The 18,823-nt window shown below is 49.2% G+C and overlaps 1 protein-coding gene across 1 annotated transcript; it reads left to right on the top strand.

The window, feature by feature from the left end:
- Nucleotides 1-703: 703 nt before the first annotated feature.
- Nucleotides 704-16,941, top strand: RALB (RAS like proto-oncogene B). The gene is made up of 4 exons (XM_065880635.1): nt 704-859; nt 9,684-9,892; nt 13,485-13,662; nt 16,291-16,941. Exons 1-4 carry the CDS (start codon nt 746-748, stop codon nt 16,408-16,410), a joined length of 621 nt encoding a protein of 206 aa, XP_065736707.1. The 5' UTR covers nt 704-745; the 3' UTR covers nt 16,411-16,941.
- Nucleotides 16,942-18,823: the final 1,882 nt, after the last annotated feature.

The following is an 18,823-nucleotide window of genomic DNA, read 5'->3' as shown; positions in this document are numbered from 1 at the left end:
TGTGCTTATTGAGAATACTTTCTCTTCCCCCACCACCAAGATTGCTCTGTTCTACTCACTTTATCTCACTTCTGATGAGGCTAAACTCATTTTGACTGATGGATTGTTGTTTTGGAAAAGTCTGACTCATTTAGTTCTTAATGTAAGTCAACGTGGAATAAATAATTTATTTAGTTATATTTAAATAAATAAATAAATAGTTGTCTTCCTTTTAACTGTCCTGTGTCGTGAAGGGATGCTGATTATTAAAAGCAGGTCTGCTCACCCCTTTTCAGAGCCCACCTTTGTCCGCTGGGAGGGCCGTGTGGGTGTGTTGGAGGGGCGGGGAGGGAGCGAGGGTACAGAGATGCTGGGGCCCTGAGCGGCCCCCGTGGCACAGCTGGCGTGGGGTCGCTGCGTGGCTCGCCGCCCCCTGCGGCTCTGTTGAGGGCATGCGGGTTTGGTGGGCCATCCTCCCCCACCCCCAGTGATGGGGCGTCGGGTGCGCACGCCCGATTCTTCTCTCTGTCTCACCTTCCCTCAGGTCGGCTCAGCTCTGGTTTGTGACTCGGCAGTGCTTGGGGGGCTTTATCTCTGCCTCGAGCCTAGGAGAATGACCTCTCTGGTGGAACGTCTGGGTTAGGCTTTTCTGGAGGGTTGTCGTGTCATTTCCTCTGGGTGGAACCAAACCGCCTCTGAGTCTGTCTTCTTCCTTGGCAGCTCTCCGTCTGGGTCCTCTGGCCGCGTTTCGCAGAAACCCAGCAGGATGGCCGCAAACAAGAGCAAGAGCCAGAGCTCCCTGGCCCTTCACAAGGTGATCATGGTTGGCAGCGGAGGGGTGGGCAAGTCGGCCCTGACCTTGCAGTTCATGTATGATGAGGTAAGACACGCCTCCCCGTCGGGCCTGCTGTCGCCACGTCCCTCCTCCAGCTGCGTCCCTGGGCCCGTTCCCTGGGGCCTCTCAGGGTCATGGGGCAACCTGTGCTGCGGTGGCTTCTGAGTAGCTTTCCAGGGGGTTCTCACCAGGGGAAGAGCTGCACTGCTGATGGTAGGCGAGTCACTTCGGCTCAGGCAGGGACCTGCGGGGTCCCCGCTCGCATCGTTTCCGTCATTGTGTTATGACAGGAGCTGGGGGGAGGTGTCGAAAGGGCGGGCCAGATGCTTAGCTGTCACAGCCGGCCCGTACAGGCACTGAAGGGGACAGCTGAGCTGCCCTATAGAGCTCCATCTCTTCTCCTTGCTCTAGTTCCCCCGGTTCAAGCTAAAGCCCCAAGCTTGCATCACTTCCTGGGGGTGATGGCGCTGGTGCCGAGCCCAGTGCGACGGCACAGGCGTGACCCTTGTGGAAACAGGTGTCCCTGCTTGACGGCCGATGGCTGGTAGTGCAGCAGCGCATCCAGACCAGAGCCGGAGCCTTGGGGCCTCTCGCTGGCACCCTCTTTGCACGGCTCGTGCCTTCCAGAATTTGCGGCAGAGGACACTGTCACCACGATCAGCTAAGATGACGCTCTTTCCCCCAGGCTCCGCCCCGTCCACCTTCCTGCCACACGGGGTGTGCTGCAGTGACCGTGACGTTTTGGGATGTGGCCAAGGGAAGCCGACTTAAGGATGCAGTTAGCAGGGGCCCTGGCCTTGTGATGGGGGCGCGGGGAGGGCTGTGTCCAAGGCGCCCGGCACGGCAAGTGAGTGGGCAGCGGCTCCAAACGCGATGTCAGAGGCCGGTCTGGAAGGTTTTTCCAGGCCTCGTGGCTCCTTACAGGGAAGACGGATGCACGGCCTAAATTTGCCAGTAGTTCCCAAACCGCCCTTACTAGGAACATCACCTAGTCGTAAAGCCGAAGCAACCTTGCTAAACCGTCATGAAAGAAAAACTCGGACCAGCTGTGCTAGAGGAAGGACTGAATTCTTTTTCAATTCTCTATAGGCAACGTCGGCTTAGCCAAAAAGTGCGTTCGGGTTTTTCAGGCCATCTTGCAGCGTGGCCCGGAACGAACTTTTTGGCCAACCCAGTGCTTCAGGATCCCTGGCATCTGACGAGATAGTTCAGACGCATACAGCTAACAGAGTAGGACGGTATTGCAGAGGTGTGTCAGCAGTTAACGAGCAAGACTGTTATTCTGCTGGATTTGGGGTGCGAGTGGTATTTGTAGTATTGCCAGGGAACAGATCCCCACACGGACATCCGTCACCTCCAGTTTCCAGGAGTCTGGCCCGGCTGAGCGTGGTGCTGCCCAGGCTCTCAGGCTGTGGGGAGGGTGCCCGGCCTCCTGCGAGCCCGCGGGCTGCTGGCGGGTGCAGGACGGGGCCCCGGCTGCTGGAGGTCGCCCCCAGTTCTCCGCCGCGTGGCCCTTTCTGTAGACAGCGCTTCCCATGGCCGCTTGCTTCTCCCCGGCCAGCAGGGAAGTGTCTGGTAGCTAAGACGGATCCTTCCACACAGAAACGTGGTCACGGGGTCGTGTCATCACACTGCCTGTACACTGTTGGTTGCAAGCCAGCCTCAGGGCCTTGTGCGCTCAAGCCGAGAATGCCATACCAGGGCGTGACCCATCGAGGGGCCCCGAGGGTTGGGTTCACCAGCGTATTTGTGTATATTAAAAACTGTGTAATGAATTATAATTTCTTTTCTCCTTCTCGAAAATCATTTTTGTATTTACCATTATATGTGTAATCTTGTATTCTTTTCTTAAAAGAGGGCCCTGCAATGAATAAGCTTCAGACCAAAGCCAAAACCTCCAGACCATCTCCCCCTGGGTCACACCCCACTGTATCTTATCACGAGAAACTTTTCGTTTGTATGTTTCTACATGACCAATTTCTTTTTTTCTTTTTTAATTGAAGTCCAGTTGATTTACAATGTTGTGCTGATTTCTGCTGTGCAGCATGGTGATTCAGTCATACGTATGTACATACGTTCTTTTTTTAGATGCTTTTCCATTACAGCTCATTGCAGGATACTGAACACAGTTCCCTGTGCTCTACAGTAGGACCTTGTTGTTTATCCGTCCTCTATACAATAGTTTACATCTACTAATCCCAAACTCGCAATCCATCCCTCTCCTACCCTCCCTCCCCCTTGGCAAGTCTGTTCTCTATGTCCGTGAGGGTGTTTCTGTTTCATAGACACGTTCATTTGTGCCATATTTTAGATTCCACATAAGAGCGATATCATATGGTATTTGTCTTTCTCTTTCTGACTGACTTCACTTAGTATGAGAATCTAGGTCCACCCATGTTGCTGCGAATGGCATTATTTCATTCTTTTTTATAGTTATTGTAAATAGTGCTGCTATAAACGCAGGGGTGCATGTATCGTTTTGAATTAGAGTTTTCTCTGGATATACGCCCGGGAGTGGGATTGCTGGGTCATATGGCGGCTCTATTTTTAGTTTTTTAAGGAACCTCCGTACTGTTCTCCACAGTGGCTGCACCAGTCTACGTTCCCACCAACAGTGTAGGAGGGTTCCCGTTTCTCCACACCCTCTCCGGCATTTGTATACTTTTGTTTTGGAGGGTTGTTTTTCTTTATTTTACACTAGGAGCCAAAGTGGGGAAATCTAGCAGAATCTGTTTAATTTACGTCAAACTTTTTTTTTTTTTTTTTTAGCTTATTTATTTATTTATCGGCTGTGTTGGGTCTTCATTGCTGCCTGGGCTTTCTCTAGTTGCAGCGAGCAGGGGCTGCTCTTCGTTGTGGTGCGCAGGCTTCTCATTACGGTGGCTTCTCTTGTTGCAGAGCACGGGCTCTAGGGCCTGCGGGCTTCAGTAGTTGTGGCTCAGGGGCTGAGTTGCTCCAGGGTATGTGGGATCTTCCCTGACCAGGGCTCGAACCCGTGTCCCCTGCATTGGCAAGCGGATTCATAACCACCGCGCCACCAGAGAAGCCCACGCCAAACTTTTTGCATAAAAGAAGAGAGGCAAGTTACAAAATCTGCCTTGGAAGTCTTTATTTGTTTTTCCTTAAAAATGTGACTTGCTTCCTAAAGATTCCTTATTTTCCTTCTGTAACAGAGGCTGGGGAGGAAGGGACAGGGAGGAGAGGAATCGAAGCATGGGAGACGTGGTTAGAAGAACAGGCGTTAATGGAGATGGGGGGGATTCTGTGTGTCCTGCCCCCACCGCTGAATGACGGGCAGTGTCTGGGGACATTTGGGGCCGTCACAATGGGGGGATGTGACTGGCCGCCAGTGGGTGGAGGCCGGGGATGCTGCCGAACGTGCTGCAGTGCGCCGGAGGGTCCCACACGGGAGAGTCGTCCAGACCGGAAGGTCTGTCGCGCTGCTGTCTGGGGGGCGGCCTGGCCGGAGTCACGTCAGGGAAGGAAGGGGAGGCTGCTCCACCACGCGGTGACCGAGGGGCCCCGGGTGCCAAATCTGAGAGCACGTTCGGACCCCGAGCCCGACTCCGGCAGTGAGGTTGGAGCCATCCTGTCTGGCCTGGTGGCTGACACCGCAGGAGACCAGGGCAGTCTAGACGGGATGTGTCACTTTCCCTGTGTATGTTTCTATGTGTACAGCAAGAGGGAGGGGAAGAGATGCAGAAGAATCAAGAGCTTTTTCTCTTCTTCCTAGTTTCTTCAGAGAACCAAGGGGAAGCTGTGCTTGGCCTTAGTCTCTGTTTCCCACTGGCTAACATATGTGGGGACCAGAAAGCAGCAGTTGTTGAAGGATTGAAGGAATGGTAAAATAAAAGCAGCAGAAGAAGAGAGATGTAGTGCCTGTGTCGATTCCCCTAACGGTGCTGCCTGCTAGAACCTTCTGTGATGCAGGGGGTGTTCTGTATCTGTGCTGTCCAACACCTGTGGCCGCTGAGCCCCTGGTGCCCGGCTAGTGGCTGCGAGGTTGAAGGGTCTGGCTCTAGAATCACAGTTTTGAAGCTTGAAGAGACCTTAGGGATGACGGCCAAGCCCAGCTGATTGCAGACTCCCCCGGGGCTCCTTTACCAAATCCCTCTGGCGCTGCAGCCGAGTTGTTCTTTTCCTGAAGCTCTGCCAGCAGTTCTGAGGAGCGGCCAGGTGTGGCTCCCCCTGTCCGGGAGGCCAGAGAAAAGGAAACTGAGTCCCGTGCTCGGGATGCGGGTTGGCTGACGCCTCCCGAGCCACTCGGACCCTTTGTTCTTGGTCCAGCGCTTTGCCCTTTGTTTAAAAAAACCTTTCAGCTGCTGTGGTGGAATCTCCAGGAAAGTTGGATCACGGAAGCAGCCACAGCCTCGGAAGTCTTTATTTTTGTCTGAGTTCTGACTTAGACAGATGGGAAGGGACTGCCAGTGAGGCAGAGGGAGCGCTTGCCCTTGGAGCCCCTGGCCTGACGCACTCGAAGACTGCTTAGCTGCCTGCCTGCGCCGGCGAGGTGAGGCCGGCCACGGGCGGTTCGGGCAGCAGCCACGCTCGCGAGGAAGGCGTGAGAGGCTGAGCTTAGACCGCGTGTCTGGGCGTCTGCGGCGGATCACGGCAGCCCTGCAAGCCGGCGCGGTGGCTCCTGCTAACAAGGAATGGAGCCGTCAAGGCTGTGATCTAAGCTCCCACAGTGAGCGCCCTTCCCTGGTGCAGGCGCACCTCCCCGCTGCCGTATGGGGGACGTTCTGACTTCTAGCGTTAAAGGAGCGGGTGGGACTCTTGCTGCTTCATCCTTGGAAGTGCAGGAACAGGCAACCAAGGTGCTTTAGGGTGCATGGAGACCTTCACACTGGGTGTTGCAGTGGGTTTTTTTGGGGGGGGGTCATGTATTTGTCTCTCTGGAAGGGCGTTAACAGGAGGACACCACTGTGAAGCATAGGCAAATTTTCATATTTTCTCTATTTTAAGATTGTTATATGAGTGTAAGAGACTCTTGAGTTTTATTTATTTTTCAAATGAATTAATTCATGTATTTTGGGCTGCATTGGGTCTCCGTTGCTGTGTGCGGGCTTTCTCTAGTTGCGGCGAGCGGGGGCTGCCCTTCGTTGCGGTGCACGGGCTTCTCATTGCGGTGACTCCTCTTGTTGTGGAGCACGGGCTCTAGGCGCGCGGGCTTCAGTAGTTGTGGCACATGGGCTCAGTAGTTGTGGCTTGTGGGCTCTAGAGCGCAGGCTCAGTAGTTGTGGCACGCAGGCTCAGTAGTTGTGGCGCACGGGCTTAGTTGCTCCACGGCATGTGGGATCTTCCCGGACCAGGGCTCGAACCCATGCCCCCTGCATGGCGGATTCTTAGCCACTGCACCAACAGGGAAGTACCCTCTTTAGTTTTAGTATTAGGTTATCTTTAGATTTAAAATCATTTGAATTAGTAGCTATTGATTGACAACACAAGGTCCTTCAGAGGGTCCCTAAGTTCATATCGGTATTTTCAACTCGATTTTTAAATTTTTAAAAAATTTAAATGCTAGCTTTATGAAGAATTCACGCACCATGAAATTCACCCTTTTAAAGTGAACCATTCAGTGATTTTTCGTGTATTCACGCACATGTGCGGCCATCACCACAATGAAATCGTAGAACATTTGTATCACCCCAAAAAGAAGAGCCCTGCACGGTAGCAGCCGTTCCTCATCACCACTTCCCCCCGCCGGCCCCGGGCCTGGCAACCGCCTTCTGTTTCTATAGATGTGCTGTTCTGGACACTTTACATACGTGGAATCAGACAGTGTGTGACCTTTATGTCTGGCTTCTCTCACTGAGCATCACATTTTGAAAGTTCATCCATGTTATAGCTGTATCAGTGCTTCATGCTTTAAAAAAAATTGAGATGTAACTCACATACCATGAAATGGACCCTTTTAAGTGTACAATTCAGTGGTTTGTAGTATATTCGCAGAATTGTGCAGCCATCACCACTACTTCCAGAACATTCTCATACCCCAGAAAGACACCCCTTACCCATGGGCAGTCCCTCTCCACCCCCTTCCCCCAGCCACCACAAATCTGCTTTCTGTTTCCATAGGTTCGTCTGTTCTGGATGTTTCATATAAATCGACCCATATATTATGTGATATTTTGTGTCTGGCTTCTTTTACCAACCATAATTTGTCAAGGTTCATCCACGTTGTAGCATGAATCAGTACTTCCTTACTTTTTACGACTTTTTACGACATATCCAGTGTCTGGATATGTCACGTTTTCTGTATCCACTTGTCAGTTGATAGATATTTGGATTGTTTCTCCCTTTGGCCATTATGAGCGATGTTGCTGTGAGCGTTCATCTACAAGTTTTTGTGTAGACATGTCAGGTTCTCTTGGGTGTGCACCTAAGTGGGAAATTTCCTGGATTATATGGTAACTCTGTGTTTAACTATGTGGGACCTACGGAAAGGCCGTGCTTTCCATGGCAGCTGCACCGTTTCACAACGTACGATGGTTCTGATTTCTCTGCCATCTCGCCAATGCTTCTCCATCTTTTTTTTTTTTTTTTTTTGCGGTACGCGGGCCTCTCACTGTTGTGGCCTCTCACCGCCGCGGAGCACAGGCTCCGGACGCGCAGGCTCAGCGGCCATGGCTCACGGGCCCAGCCAGTCCGCGGCATGTGGGATCCTCCCGGACCGGGGCACGAACCCGTGTCCCCTGCATCGGTAGGCGGACTCTCAACCACTGTGCCACCAGGGAAGCCCTTGTCCATCTTTTTGATTATAGCATCCTAATGGGTGTAAGATGGCATCTCATGGTTTTGATTGGCATTTGCCTAATGACTAATGATGCTGAGCATCTTTTCATGTGCTTATTGGCCATTTATATATCTTCTTTGGAGAAATGTCTGTTCAGATCCTTTGTCTATTTTTTCTTCATTTTTTTTTCTTTGCCTATTTTTAACTTGGCATTTAATTTCATTTAATTTTAAAACTGTCTTTTTATTGTTGAGTTTTATATATTCTGGGTACAAGTTCCTTATTAGATAAATGCTTTTCAGATATTTTCTGCTATTCTGTGGGTTGTCTTTTGACTTTCTTGGTGGTGTCCTTTGAGGCATGAAATTTTAAAATTTTGATAAAGTCCAATTTATCTATTTTTTCCTTTTGTTGCTTGTGCTTTTGGTGTCATATCTAAGAATGCATTGCTAAATCCAAGGTCATGAAGATTTCCACCTTATGTTTCCTTCTAGGAGTTTATAGTTTCAGCTCTTGCATTTAAGTCTTTGATCCATTTTGTGTTAATTTTTGTATGTGATGTGAAGTAGGAATCCAACTTCATTCTTTTACATGTGGAGATATCCAGTTATACCAGCATGAATTCAAGTTTAATAGTACATTGCTATCATTAACTTTTTCCCCTGAATATCTTGACTTGTACTATCATTAAAATAATTACTTATTTTATGTATAATGCAATGTAAGGAAAATAGCTTTGAAATATTCGATACGATTGCTACTGAATAATATAACCACTGAGGGAAGTCCAACGTTTCTTTGAATTTTTTTTGTCCTTAGTCTCTTTTAGTGGGATGTATTCTATCCAAATATTCCTTTTTAAAGTCTCTTGGATTAATTCTTTCTCTGTCGGGTTACATTACCAATGTAATATTCATTTACGTTCATTTGCTTCAGTTTTCCTGTTGAACAGCTTTTAAATTTGTTTCGTTTTGTCTTCCCAGGGTGTGTTTTCCCTCATTTTTTATAGCTGCATAGTGTTGCATTCTGTGGATCCCTGTCCTGGGCATTTGGGTGCTTTTTCATCTTTTGCTGCTACACGTGGCGCCACAGTGGATAACCTTGTATGTTGCTGTGCAGGTGTGTCTGTAGATTAGATTCCTAGGAGGAGGACCGCTTCTCTCGCTCGATTAGGTGTCGCCATGTTGGTCTCCGTACAGACTGTACTGCTGTCTCCTGCCATTAGCAATGTGCAAGAGGTGTGTTGTCACACGTTGGGATGTTTGCCAGTCTGGTAGGTGAAAAGTGGTATCTCCGTGTAGTTACCATCTTCTTTATCAGTGAGGATGAGCATCTCTTCATATGTGTGTATTTTTCTGTGAATTGTTTATGTCTGTTGCCACTTTTTCCCATCGGCTTGTTGATCTTTTTTTACTCCCTGTTTCTAGTTAATATATAGTTCTCTATGACATGGGTTTAATAAATACTTCTTCCCTGCTTGTCATTTGTCTTCGTTTATAGTGTGTTGTGTCACACAGAAGTTTTAAAACTTTTTATGTAGTCTAATTTATCAATTTTTCCTTACATGGCTTCTGGATTTTGGGTCATAGTTAAAAAGGCCTTCCCTACTTCAAGGTAATAAAGGGATTTCACCCATGTTTTCTTCTAGTACTTGAGGGTTTTATTTTTAACATTTAACCTTCGACCCATTTGGAGATTTTCCTGTTGTATTGTTATTTAAGCCTCTGAGTACCTCTTGACCAGTTACTTTTCAGATGAGTGTTATAATTCTGTTGATTATGAATAAGAGCTCCCGTTTCTTACCCTTGCCAGTGTTTAACTGTAATTTTATCCTGACAAGAATATCGCCAAGCGCTCTGCTCTCTGCTTGGCCTCTTCTCATCTGTAAAATGGGGATATCTGTTCTTATTGTTTAAAAACAGAATAACAAGTGGTGGAGTTGGAAGCAACAAAGAAGTGCTACCTAAGGAGTTCTCTGTGTCCTTAGTGCCTTACACGGGGTGTGATAATCAGCAGTGCTCAGGAAAGCCGCAGTTGCTGATAAGCAAAGCACCCGTATATTGACATTTTTTGGGCAGCTGTTCTTTGTCTTAGAACTTTGCTACCTGCTAATCGTGTCATCCGTTTGCCCAGTTCGTGGAGGACTATGAACCTACCAAGGCTGACAGTTACAGGAAGAAGGTGGTCCTGGACGGGGAGGAGGTCCAGATAGACATCCTGGACACAGCCGGACAGGAGGACTACGCGGCCATTCGCGACAACTACTTCCGGAGTGGGGAGGGCTTCCTCCTCGTGTTTTCCATCACCGAGCATGAGTCATTCACAGCCACTGCCGAGTTCAGGTGCGTCCCGGGGGGCCCTCTGCCTTCCGTTCATGGCAGCCTGGGAAGGAGTTTGGGGCAGAGTGGAGTACGTCTCAGGACGAAGTCTCTCTGAAGAGCTTGCTGGGGCTTTTTGGATCTTGGCACTTTATAGTTCGTCATTTGTTACACTCTCTTTGGGCTTCTCAGGTTTGTAACTTCCACATGTAAGTGATCTTAAGGATCTGTTGTTCCTAGAGAGGACGAAGCCGTTCCATACAGCCAAGAGCCGGTAGTTTTGTTTTCGTGTAAATCCCGAGAGACAGGGGTTGGTAAGCGTTAGCTATCTTTATCTTTTTCCCAATTTTGCTAGAAAAGCAACAGGTCTGCTCTACTCTGAGGCTTCTGAAACCTCAGATGTCGGGAGAGTGGACGCCTTGGGTCAGAGTGACCATGTGCTGCTCCCTTGGGGACATTAGCTCAAGTGGGGCAGAAAGCACCGGCTTCGGGGTCTCATAGACCCAGGGGGCCTGAGTCCCCGCCCTGTCACGGTACTGTGACCCAGGGCAAGTGTCCTTAGTGTTCTGTCTCTTTACCTGAAAATGCTCTTGTTGATGAGATGAAATAAAATGACGCTTTAGACTTAGATTTCCTAAGGAGAACCCTTCATGGTGTGGCGGCCCCAGGCTTTTCTCACTGTGTGGGCACAAGGTGAGTATCCACCGCTGTAATTTATTTAACATCGCGGTATGTCGAGATCCCTGAAGCTCATTTTGTTAAAAGAAATAGTGAGCTGTGTGGGCCTAGTACTCCCAGGGATTCTAGTGGGAGCGGTCTCTCTCTTTCCCCATCCTTTTCCCATCTCGCTTTTACACTTGTGCGTTTTCATCCCCCTTCCTAGAAACAGATCCATCCAGGTGACTTTTTATTTATTTTTTGGCCGCACTGTGTGGCGTGTGGGATCTTAGTTCCCCGACCAGGGATCAAACCCGTGCAGTGAAAGTACCGAGTCCTAAGCGCTGGACCGCCAGGGAAGTCCCCAGGTGACTTTTCATTCTAAGAACCAGAACTAGGGTCTAATAGGGAACTAAAAAGGAGAAGAACAACCAGTACTCTTTTTTCATTCTTTAGCAAGTTCTGGTCAGAAATGAAGGTCATCAGCCCAAGGTGAGAACGAGGAAGGTAAACGTCCCCCCAGGATGTGGAAGGAGCATCGGTGGGCGGGGGTGGGGGGGCAGCGCTCAGGAGCGGCCTCGGGGGAGACGGGCAGAGAGCCTCAGTTGTTGTCTTCGTGGCCCCAAGCCTCCCGAGGGCGGATAACGCAATTCTTGGCAACTGTGGCGTGTGTGTCGTGAGCTGTTAACCGGCTAGGACTCCCTGTGAGAAATCCTGTTATTTGTAGCTCTTCCTGATGTACCGAGAAGCTTCTGTAAGTGGCTGTAGTCCACGTGTGCATAGTTGGCTTTGCATCTACACGATCCTGCTGTTATGCCTTCTTAAGGACCGAACAGGATGGATGCACTCACCGCCCTGTTTTCTTCCCCATCCGGAGCCTTGGGTTTCCCATCGGCCCCGTGAGTCACCCATTAAGGAAGTGCTGGCTGTGCCCCCACTCGCTGCACACACACAGATACACTCGTGCCTCCTTACCTCCTCCTGGGAGGAGGGTTTTGGTTATTATGAAAGAAGAGAAAGGACAGGTGATGACCTAAAAGAAAAAGGAAGGGGAAGTTAGTGCCTGTGGCTTGAACTCTGGGAAGTTCGATAAAAGCCCCAGGCTGCCCCGGTTTCCCACGGTGCTAGAAGCAGACGGATGTGGGTAGATCCTCGGAGCCCTTACGCTTAAACTCAGTCGCTTCATGCCCGTTAGCAGTTTTAAAACAGCATTTCTGCATTTATCTTCCAAACGGAAAGCCTCCAACATAAAACAAAATGTCAGTACACCCTCTCTTCCTTGAAACTTTTAGGCTTATTACAAGAGACCAGAGCTTGGTACTCCTGTTTCTCGTTCAATATGTTTATCAATGAGGTGATTCGTCACGGCTCTGCAAGACTAACGAGCCAGAACGTGATCAGTTTCTACTGTTCACCGTGTATACTGATCACTAACTTGTAAGCATAGCGCACGCTCTTTGACCCCTGTGAAATGCAGGGTGTGGCAAAGCTCCTCAGAGACAGGTTTCAAGCATCTGCTTATTTTTCGTTTTGCTTAAAGGGGGGGATAAATCAGGAGCTTGGGATTAACAGACACACAGTCTGCATACAAAGTAGAGAACCAACAAGGACCTGCTGTACAGCACAGCCAACTCTCTTCGCTATCTTGTAATAACCTATAAGGGTGAAGAATCTGAAAAAGAAGGGCTACGTGTATATGTGTGACTGAGCCACTGTGCTGTACACCTGAAACTACCATGACACTGTAAGTCCACTACACCCCGATTGTAAAAAATTGATACCTGGTAGGGAAAAAATTTAAACGTTTTTATTATTATGAAATGTCACCCCGTATTATATAAAAGTCAGTGCAAATCCCCACCAAATACGTTTTTGAAGGGGTCTCTTTTGGGAATGTGTGGGACTACAGAAGTAGGCAGGTTCCCCCTGGTTCAAAATAATGGAAGCGGAACATTTAATTTCTTGAATACTCTGTTTTTCCAAAATGATTTTAGGTAGCTGATTATTTTTAGTAGAGGTAAACTTTAATGTGCTACAGGTAGCAGTTATTTTAGAGAAGATGTTTTTGAAGTACTTTTCCATAGGCCTTACAGTATTTCATTTTTTCCCCCCACTTTCTAGTAGAAAAATAAGGCATGTTGAAGTAGGGCTCCTGCCTCACAGACCTGGGCGGGGGTGGGGTGCACAGGTGCAGACAGAGTTGAAGCAGGAGTGGCACAAAACGGTACTTACCTTTACTGTGAGCGTCCCTCGAATGTTGCTTTGCTTCTCTGTAATATTCTACTTGACTGAGGAAAAAGAATCACCGGTTTTTGTCCCACTGCATTGATTTCACGGTCTGCTAACAGACCATACGAAAATCCCTGGGTTTCATGGCTTTTATTCTCACAAAGAAATCAGACTTTTTTTTCCCCCAGGGGCATTATTAAGCGTTTTGTATATGAAGATACTTCTTTCATCTGGTTTCTACCACAGAGGGTCCCAGGTTTCTCCTTTGTTTTGTTTTTTGGCCGGAGCCTAAATTGGGGATGCTGTTGAAATGCAGAATCCTGGGCTCCTGCCCACATATCTGCTCCTGGGCCCAGAAACCTGCGTTGTTGTTGTTTTTTTTTTAAGAACTTTCCTCCCGTTTTGCTGTTCATTTTATTCATTTATTTCTTGGCCACACCGTGCCGCATGCGAGATCGTAGTTCCCCCACCGGGATGGAACCCGGACGCCCTGCATTGGGAGCACGGAGGCCTAACCATTGGACCTCCAGGGAAGCCCCCAGACCCGCGTCCGTAGTGAGCACCCGCGTCCCCGGGGCGCAGCAAGCTGGGAGCAGAGCCTGCAGGCGCTGGCTGGCCACGGGCTGGAGCGGTGCCCCCTGGGGACGGGCCTGGGCCAGCGGCCCGCCTGTGGGGGGACCGGCGCCCGGCCTGGCCTGCTCAGCCGCCTTCTTCTTGACCTGTCACCCAGGGAACAGATCCTCCGCGTTAAGGCGGAAGAAGATAAAGTCCCGCTGCTGGTGGCGGGGAACAAGTCTGACCTGCAGGAGCGGAGGCAGGTGCCGCTGGAGGAGGCCAGGGCCAAGGCCGAGGAGTGGGGCGTGCAGTACGTGGAGACCTCGGCCAAGACGCGGGCCAACGTGGACAAGGTGGGCCCCACTCCCCCCCTGCTGGTCCTGGGGAGCCGCGGGGGGGGGGCACCTTGCGGGGCTCCTGGCGTCACACAAGCGGCACGGGGAGGGCGCGGCCTCCACAGACCCTGCCCTTGCGGCCTCAGCGGCCTGCGTCCTCCAGGCGCAGGGCCGGCGCCTCGGGGGCCCTTGATTTTGCCCTCGCTGGCGGGTTGGGTAGGTTCGTTCTCTTCACCTCCCTGCCCACCGGCAGAGCCAAGGGGTCCAGTCTTTATAACTTCGTCTCTGCGTCCAGGGACCTCTCCCCTCTTCTCCACCCCCAGCGTAGTTTTTCTTTCAAATCTCTGAAGTGAAGGAAAGGATGACCTTGACAGTGATGAACACCGATGGTTTGAAAACCCACCTTCCAGTGATTGCGATTGTGAGGCCTTCTTTTAAAAAGCTGAAGTTCAAATCGGTTGCCCCAGATCTAAAAGCTGAGGTCGCCTCTCTGCCGTCACGGCCTGGGTTCCCGTTAGACCGACGCGCGTCGCTTTGCAGCCAAGCTGTGGACTCGTCTGCGCCGTCTGTGCACACCTGAGTCCCTCACATCCCTTCTCCTTTCTCCTTTGCTTCTCACCTGAGGAGGAAGGGATTTGAAACCAGGTGTCACTTCAGCTTGCAGGGTTGCTGGAAGGACGCTGGTGTTGGAAGGCGTCTGCTTTGGAAGCCTCTCCAACCATGTCAGTCTGTTAAGCTGCATCTGCCGTGCGAAGCAGGTTCACTCGGCAGCTCCTTTTTCTTTGATTGCTATCTCAGCTCTTATGTTGATTCTTGTGCATTTCCAATCTTTCTGTTTCTATCAAATTGTTTTCTAGCTGTAGAATTAGAAAACACACAGGAAGTCCAGTCATGCAGTTTATTTTTAAAAAATCAGGAAGACTTTTCCGGGCTTGGAACTGCCGACCTGGGGGGTGGGAGCTGTCACACCGGCTTGTCACCTCCCCTTCCTGGCCGGGACCGGCCGGACCTGCCAAACGGGAACCAGCAGAAGCTGACGCCGGGCAGTGTTGTGTTCGCTGTGAACAGGTCACGGGAAAGGAGGTTGTCGATGAGACTGGCGATGAACAGCTTGGGCATCACGCCCTTCCTTCCCCTCCCTCCGCCTGCCTTGCGCTGCTAGGACGAGGAAAAACCGGCGACATTCGAAGCTGTTCACGGTCCCTGTTGTGGGGGAGAGGGCGCTTTCCTGAGAGGCTGAAGGAAAGGGGTGCTTAGGTCAGCCTGATGCAGTTTGGGGGGGTCCTTTCCTGCACCCTGAGCTAGTGGTGAGGGCTCGTGGAGTCCCCCACTCAGAAAGCCCAGTCTCGCTTTCCTCTAGAAAGTAACAGGAGCCTGTTCTGCGCAAACGTCCAAAGGTCAAAGGCTACACTCAATCTCACACCTTCCGTCTTCTCTGTGAGAAATCTCAAATCTTTCTTTGTAGGAGGCGTACTTTGGCCGCTGGCATGTAGTCGGTACCCGGGCATGGTTGCTGGTAGCAGGGGGCAAAACCCAGGCCACTGTGACAACTGATAGCATGCTGGCATTCAATAACACGTCTCATCAGCTGTTGATGAAGCCCCTTGCAGCTGGCATCACGCGGAGCGGGGCAGGGAGGGCAGACGTGGGGAGCGTGACACCCCCTCTGCCCCTCCGCCCCTCCGCCCCCCTGCCCTGCGTCGGGGGCCCCATTGTTTGTTCAAGCTGCATCCCCTCCTCCGCCCCATCTGCCACGTTCCCCGATCTGAGTCTGCCGTCGGGGTTAGGCTGCGAAGCCGTCCAGCGTGATGGCGCTCGTGCCTTTAGGCTCAGGGCAGGACTCCTCAGCTCGGTGAAACGTGGCGGGGCCCTGAGGCGCTCTCCTCCCTTCCCCGTCCCCGTGGTTGGAAGCCAGGACGCCTGCTGACTGTTGTCACTCTCGGTGTCTCTAACTGTTGTCGGTCTGTCCTGTGATGTTTCATCCTTCATCATACTCATCCCCAGAGCAGGTTTCATCAGTTTGAAATAAGCTGCTGAGTGGCACTAATGGTATGACGCTGCTGCCCTTAGCTTGACCCGTTGTATGATGTAAGCAGAGAGGTTTCCTTTGTGGAATTAGAGTGCATTTCTAACGTTAGTTGTTCTCTTCTGCTATAGACCTTTTGTTTTTTGGGGTTTTTAAAAAACTAATTTTTATTTTTGGCTGCATTGGGTCTTCGTTGCGGTGCGCGGGCTTCTCATTGCGGTGGCTTCTCTTGTTATGGAGTGTGGGCTCTAGGCTCACAGATTTCGGTTGTTGTGGCACGCGGGCTCTAGAGCACAGGCTCAGTAGTTGTGGCACGCGGGCTCTAGAGCACAGGCTCAGTAGTTGTGGCGCGTGGGCTTAGTTGCTCTGCAGCATGTGGGATCTTCCCGGACCAGGGCTCAAACCTGTGTCCCCTGCGTTGGCAGGTGGACTTTTAACCACCACGCCACCAGGGAAGCCCTAGACCTTTTGTTTTTGATGGCCCATGGTTTTTAAGAATACATTTGGCTTTGTATATACTTTAAACTGTAATTGCATATCCTGCTTGGTCGAATTGCTTCATTAAATCATTAAATGGCTTTTTCTTCCTTGTTCTTTTCACCCCTTCCTCCCCACCCCAGGTGTTCTTTGACCTCATGAGAGAGATCAGAGCAAAGAAGATGTCAGAAAACAAAGACAAGAACGGCAAGAAAAGCAGCAAGAACAAGAAAAGTTTTAAAGAAAGATGTTGTTTACTGTGAAGGCTAGGGTGCTGGACCATGTCGCTTGCCACTAAGGACAGAGGGCAGGTTCCTCAAGCCAAGACTCCAGTCGACCTCTCGGCCTGTTCCCTGCTCTCCCCACCCTCATTCACACACGCTTCTGTAAATGGGGAAAATATTTGTGAACCAGTGGCTGGCAGAAGAAATAAGCCCTTGACTGTGCAATGGGTTGGCTCCTCTGTCAGGAGGTTTCAGAGTTTCCTCCCTCTTTTCCTTCCTAAAATAAGCCACGTATGTAGTGCTACAGGCAGGCGTTAGCCGAGTGTTAATTAAGAAGGACTGTCCTAACTTCTTACTTTTTCCCCAGTTTTGTAACATAGCGTCTTTCGTTTTGAAATAAAAGTGTCTTATTTTATTAGGTCTTGGGAGGTGAGGGTGGGGTGAGGCTACCCCCACCCTTGTCAGCTCAACGGTAGTTCTCAGAAACATCCATTAGGTTCTAATGACGCTGGAAAATTCGGAGATTTTGTGGGGTCTCCTGGCCATACCCTGTGGATCTGAAGCAGAGCTAAAAAAAATAAAGTTGAATGGGGCCAAACAGATCAACACCAAGCCCAGAAATCCTTCTCAGTAGGAAAGAAGGAAGAGTTGTACCCTTCGTAGTTAAGTATCAGCCAGTTATAGTCTGTGTTGGCCGCTTTTCTCCTGTGGCATTCTGATTTTTGTGTAGGAGCCGCTTTTTTAATAAGTGACGTGAAGACTCAAGAGCAATATACTGTATAAATGATACACTTTTCTAATCAGATTTTTTAAAAGAAGCCCTTTGGCTAAATCCTCTCGTAATTGCCAGTCATAGGGTCAGGGCCCTCCTTCTCCATCCGCAACCCACGCTCTGTCCTGACCCACTCCTCCTGGCGGAGGCTGAGAGGACCTTTTCTTTTGTTTCTTTCAATGTAGCCCAAGTTCCTCTGAAGAACGTGATGACTTAAGATTGTGTTCTAAACTCATGAAGCCAGAGCCTGTGCCAGACACCTGCTACCTCTCGTAGAATTGCTCAGTAAATTCAGAAGAAGTGGAGAAGCCACTGCCCCTTTACCTCTGAGAACTGGCTGCTGTTTCTAATATAAATTTGTTTCTGAGACAGCCATCTCGTTAGTTAGAAAAAGATTTTTATGGATGAGATATTGTCTTTCTTGTGTCAATATTCTGAATTCAGCAGTCAGAAATTTTTTCATGAGCAAAGGAGGACAGCCATAAAAACCCAGTGCTCAGCATACTTTTCCCCATTTTTCAGAAGTGATATTTCACATATAGGTGCCAAAAGTGAATTGGGGTGGGGAGAATGGGGACCCTTGGAATTTATGGTTATTACAGAAATTGTAGAAGTTATGATCTGACCGGAAAACAAACAATCTTGTATCACCTCCCAAAGAATCGTGGGCTTTTTTTCAATTAAAAACAGAAATGTACAGTTTTTCAGAAGTTCAGCCTTCTTATTTCATCCTTTTGTCATATATGTGAAATGTAAGTATTAAAGAAATGGACAGGTATTCATTATCGTTCTTGTTAGATGTTCTGCAAACTTTATTTCAATTAGTTTTTTGAATTGGGCTGGGGGAAATAAATTTATAAGTATAAACAGTAACTTTAACTTCATCTTTCCTTTGGAAGAGATGACTACTCTTCTTAAAATTTAAAAAGTCGAAGGTAATCACACTCTTGCAGTTTTTGAAACAACCTTTTTCTTTTCCTCCTAGTTTGCCACCTGTTCGATATCAGTTCTGGTCAAGAGTAGGTAGGTTTGGAGTATGTACACGTAAATTAAGGATGGTATGAATTGTTCCATGCTATGGAAATTATTCTTAGTTTTTGCCGTTAGTGTATTTCTGAAATTATATTTAACTGGATAGTGATCAGAAATGGATCTTCCCAACAAAATGATTTGTAGAGATGAGATTCTTTTCCATAGGAAAATAAGGAAGCAATGTTCTTTATAAATTTGAAACATACTACCTTGCTAAATGACTAGATATTGTGTCCATAGGCTAACTGTTTTTCTGAAGTCTTCCTTCTAGAAATATTTGAGCACCTGCTTGGTGTCAGGCTCTATTCCAAGTGCTGCAATATTGTGTTGAACAAGATAGGCCAGAGCTCTATTCTCTTGGAGCTTATGCTTTAGTGAGGAAAGAGACAAATAATTGAAAATATCACAGCAAGTACTTTGATGATCATAGAACTGGGTGATAGGATAGGAAATGTTTCTGGGCCATAGAGCTGATTTCAATTGGATGGTCAACAAGTGTCTGAATGGGAGTGACATTTAAGCTGAGACCTGAAGGAGCCACGTGAGCTCCCAGGCTTGGGAGCAGCTGGTCCGGAGGCCCTCACTCAGGTGTTCAGGAAAAGACCCTAGAGGCCAGCACATGGCTGCAGTGTGATGAGTGGCAGAGCA

Source organism: Phocoena phocoena, chromosome 7 (assembly GCF_963924675.1).
Source record: "Phocoena phocoena chromosome 7, mPhoPho1.1, whole genome shotgun sequence".
Taxonomy (NCBI): Eukaryota; Metazoa; Chordata; class Mammalia; order Artiodactyla; family Phocoenidae; genus Phocoena; species Phocoena phocoena.
Note: the sequence above shows the minus strand (reverse complement) of the source record. Positions and strands in the feature narration are given on the sequence as shown.

Excerpts from the sequence above, each read along its gene's own strand:
- RALB (XM_065880635.1), top strand. The coding sequence starts at position 746 with ATGGCCGCAAACAAGAGCAAGAGCCAGAGCTCCCTGGCCCTTCACAAG. Across the intron at positions 860-9,683 it reads TGCAGTTCATGTATGATGAG|TTCGTGGAGGACTATGAACC; the intron begins GTAAGACACGCC and ends CCGTTTGCCCAG. Across the intron at positions 9,893-13,484 it reads ACAGCCACTGCCGAGTTCAG|GGAACAGATCCTCCGCGTTA; the intron begins GTGCGTCCCGGG and ends CCTGTCACCCAG.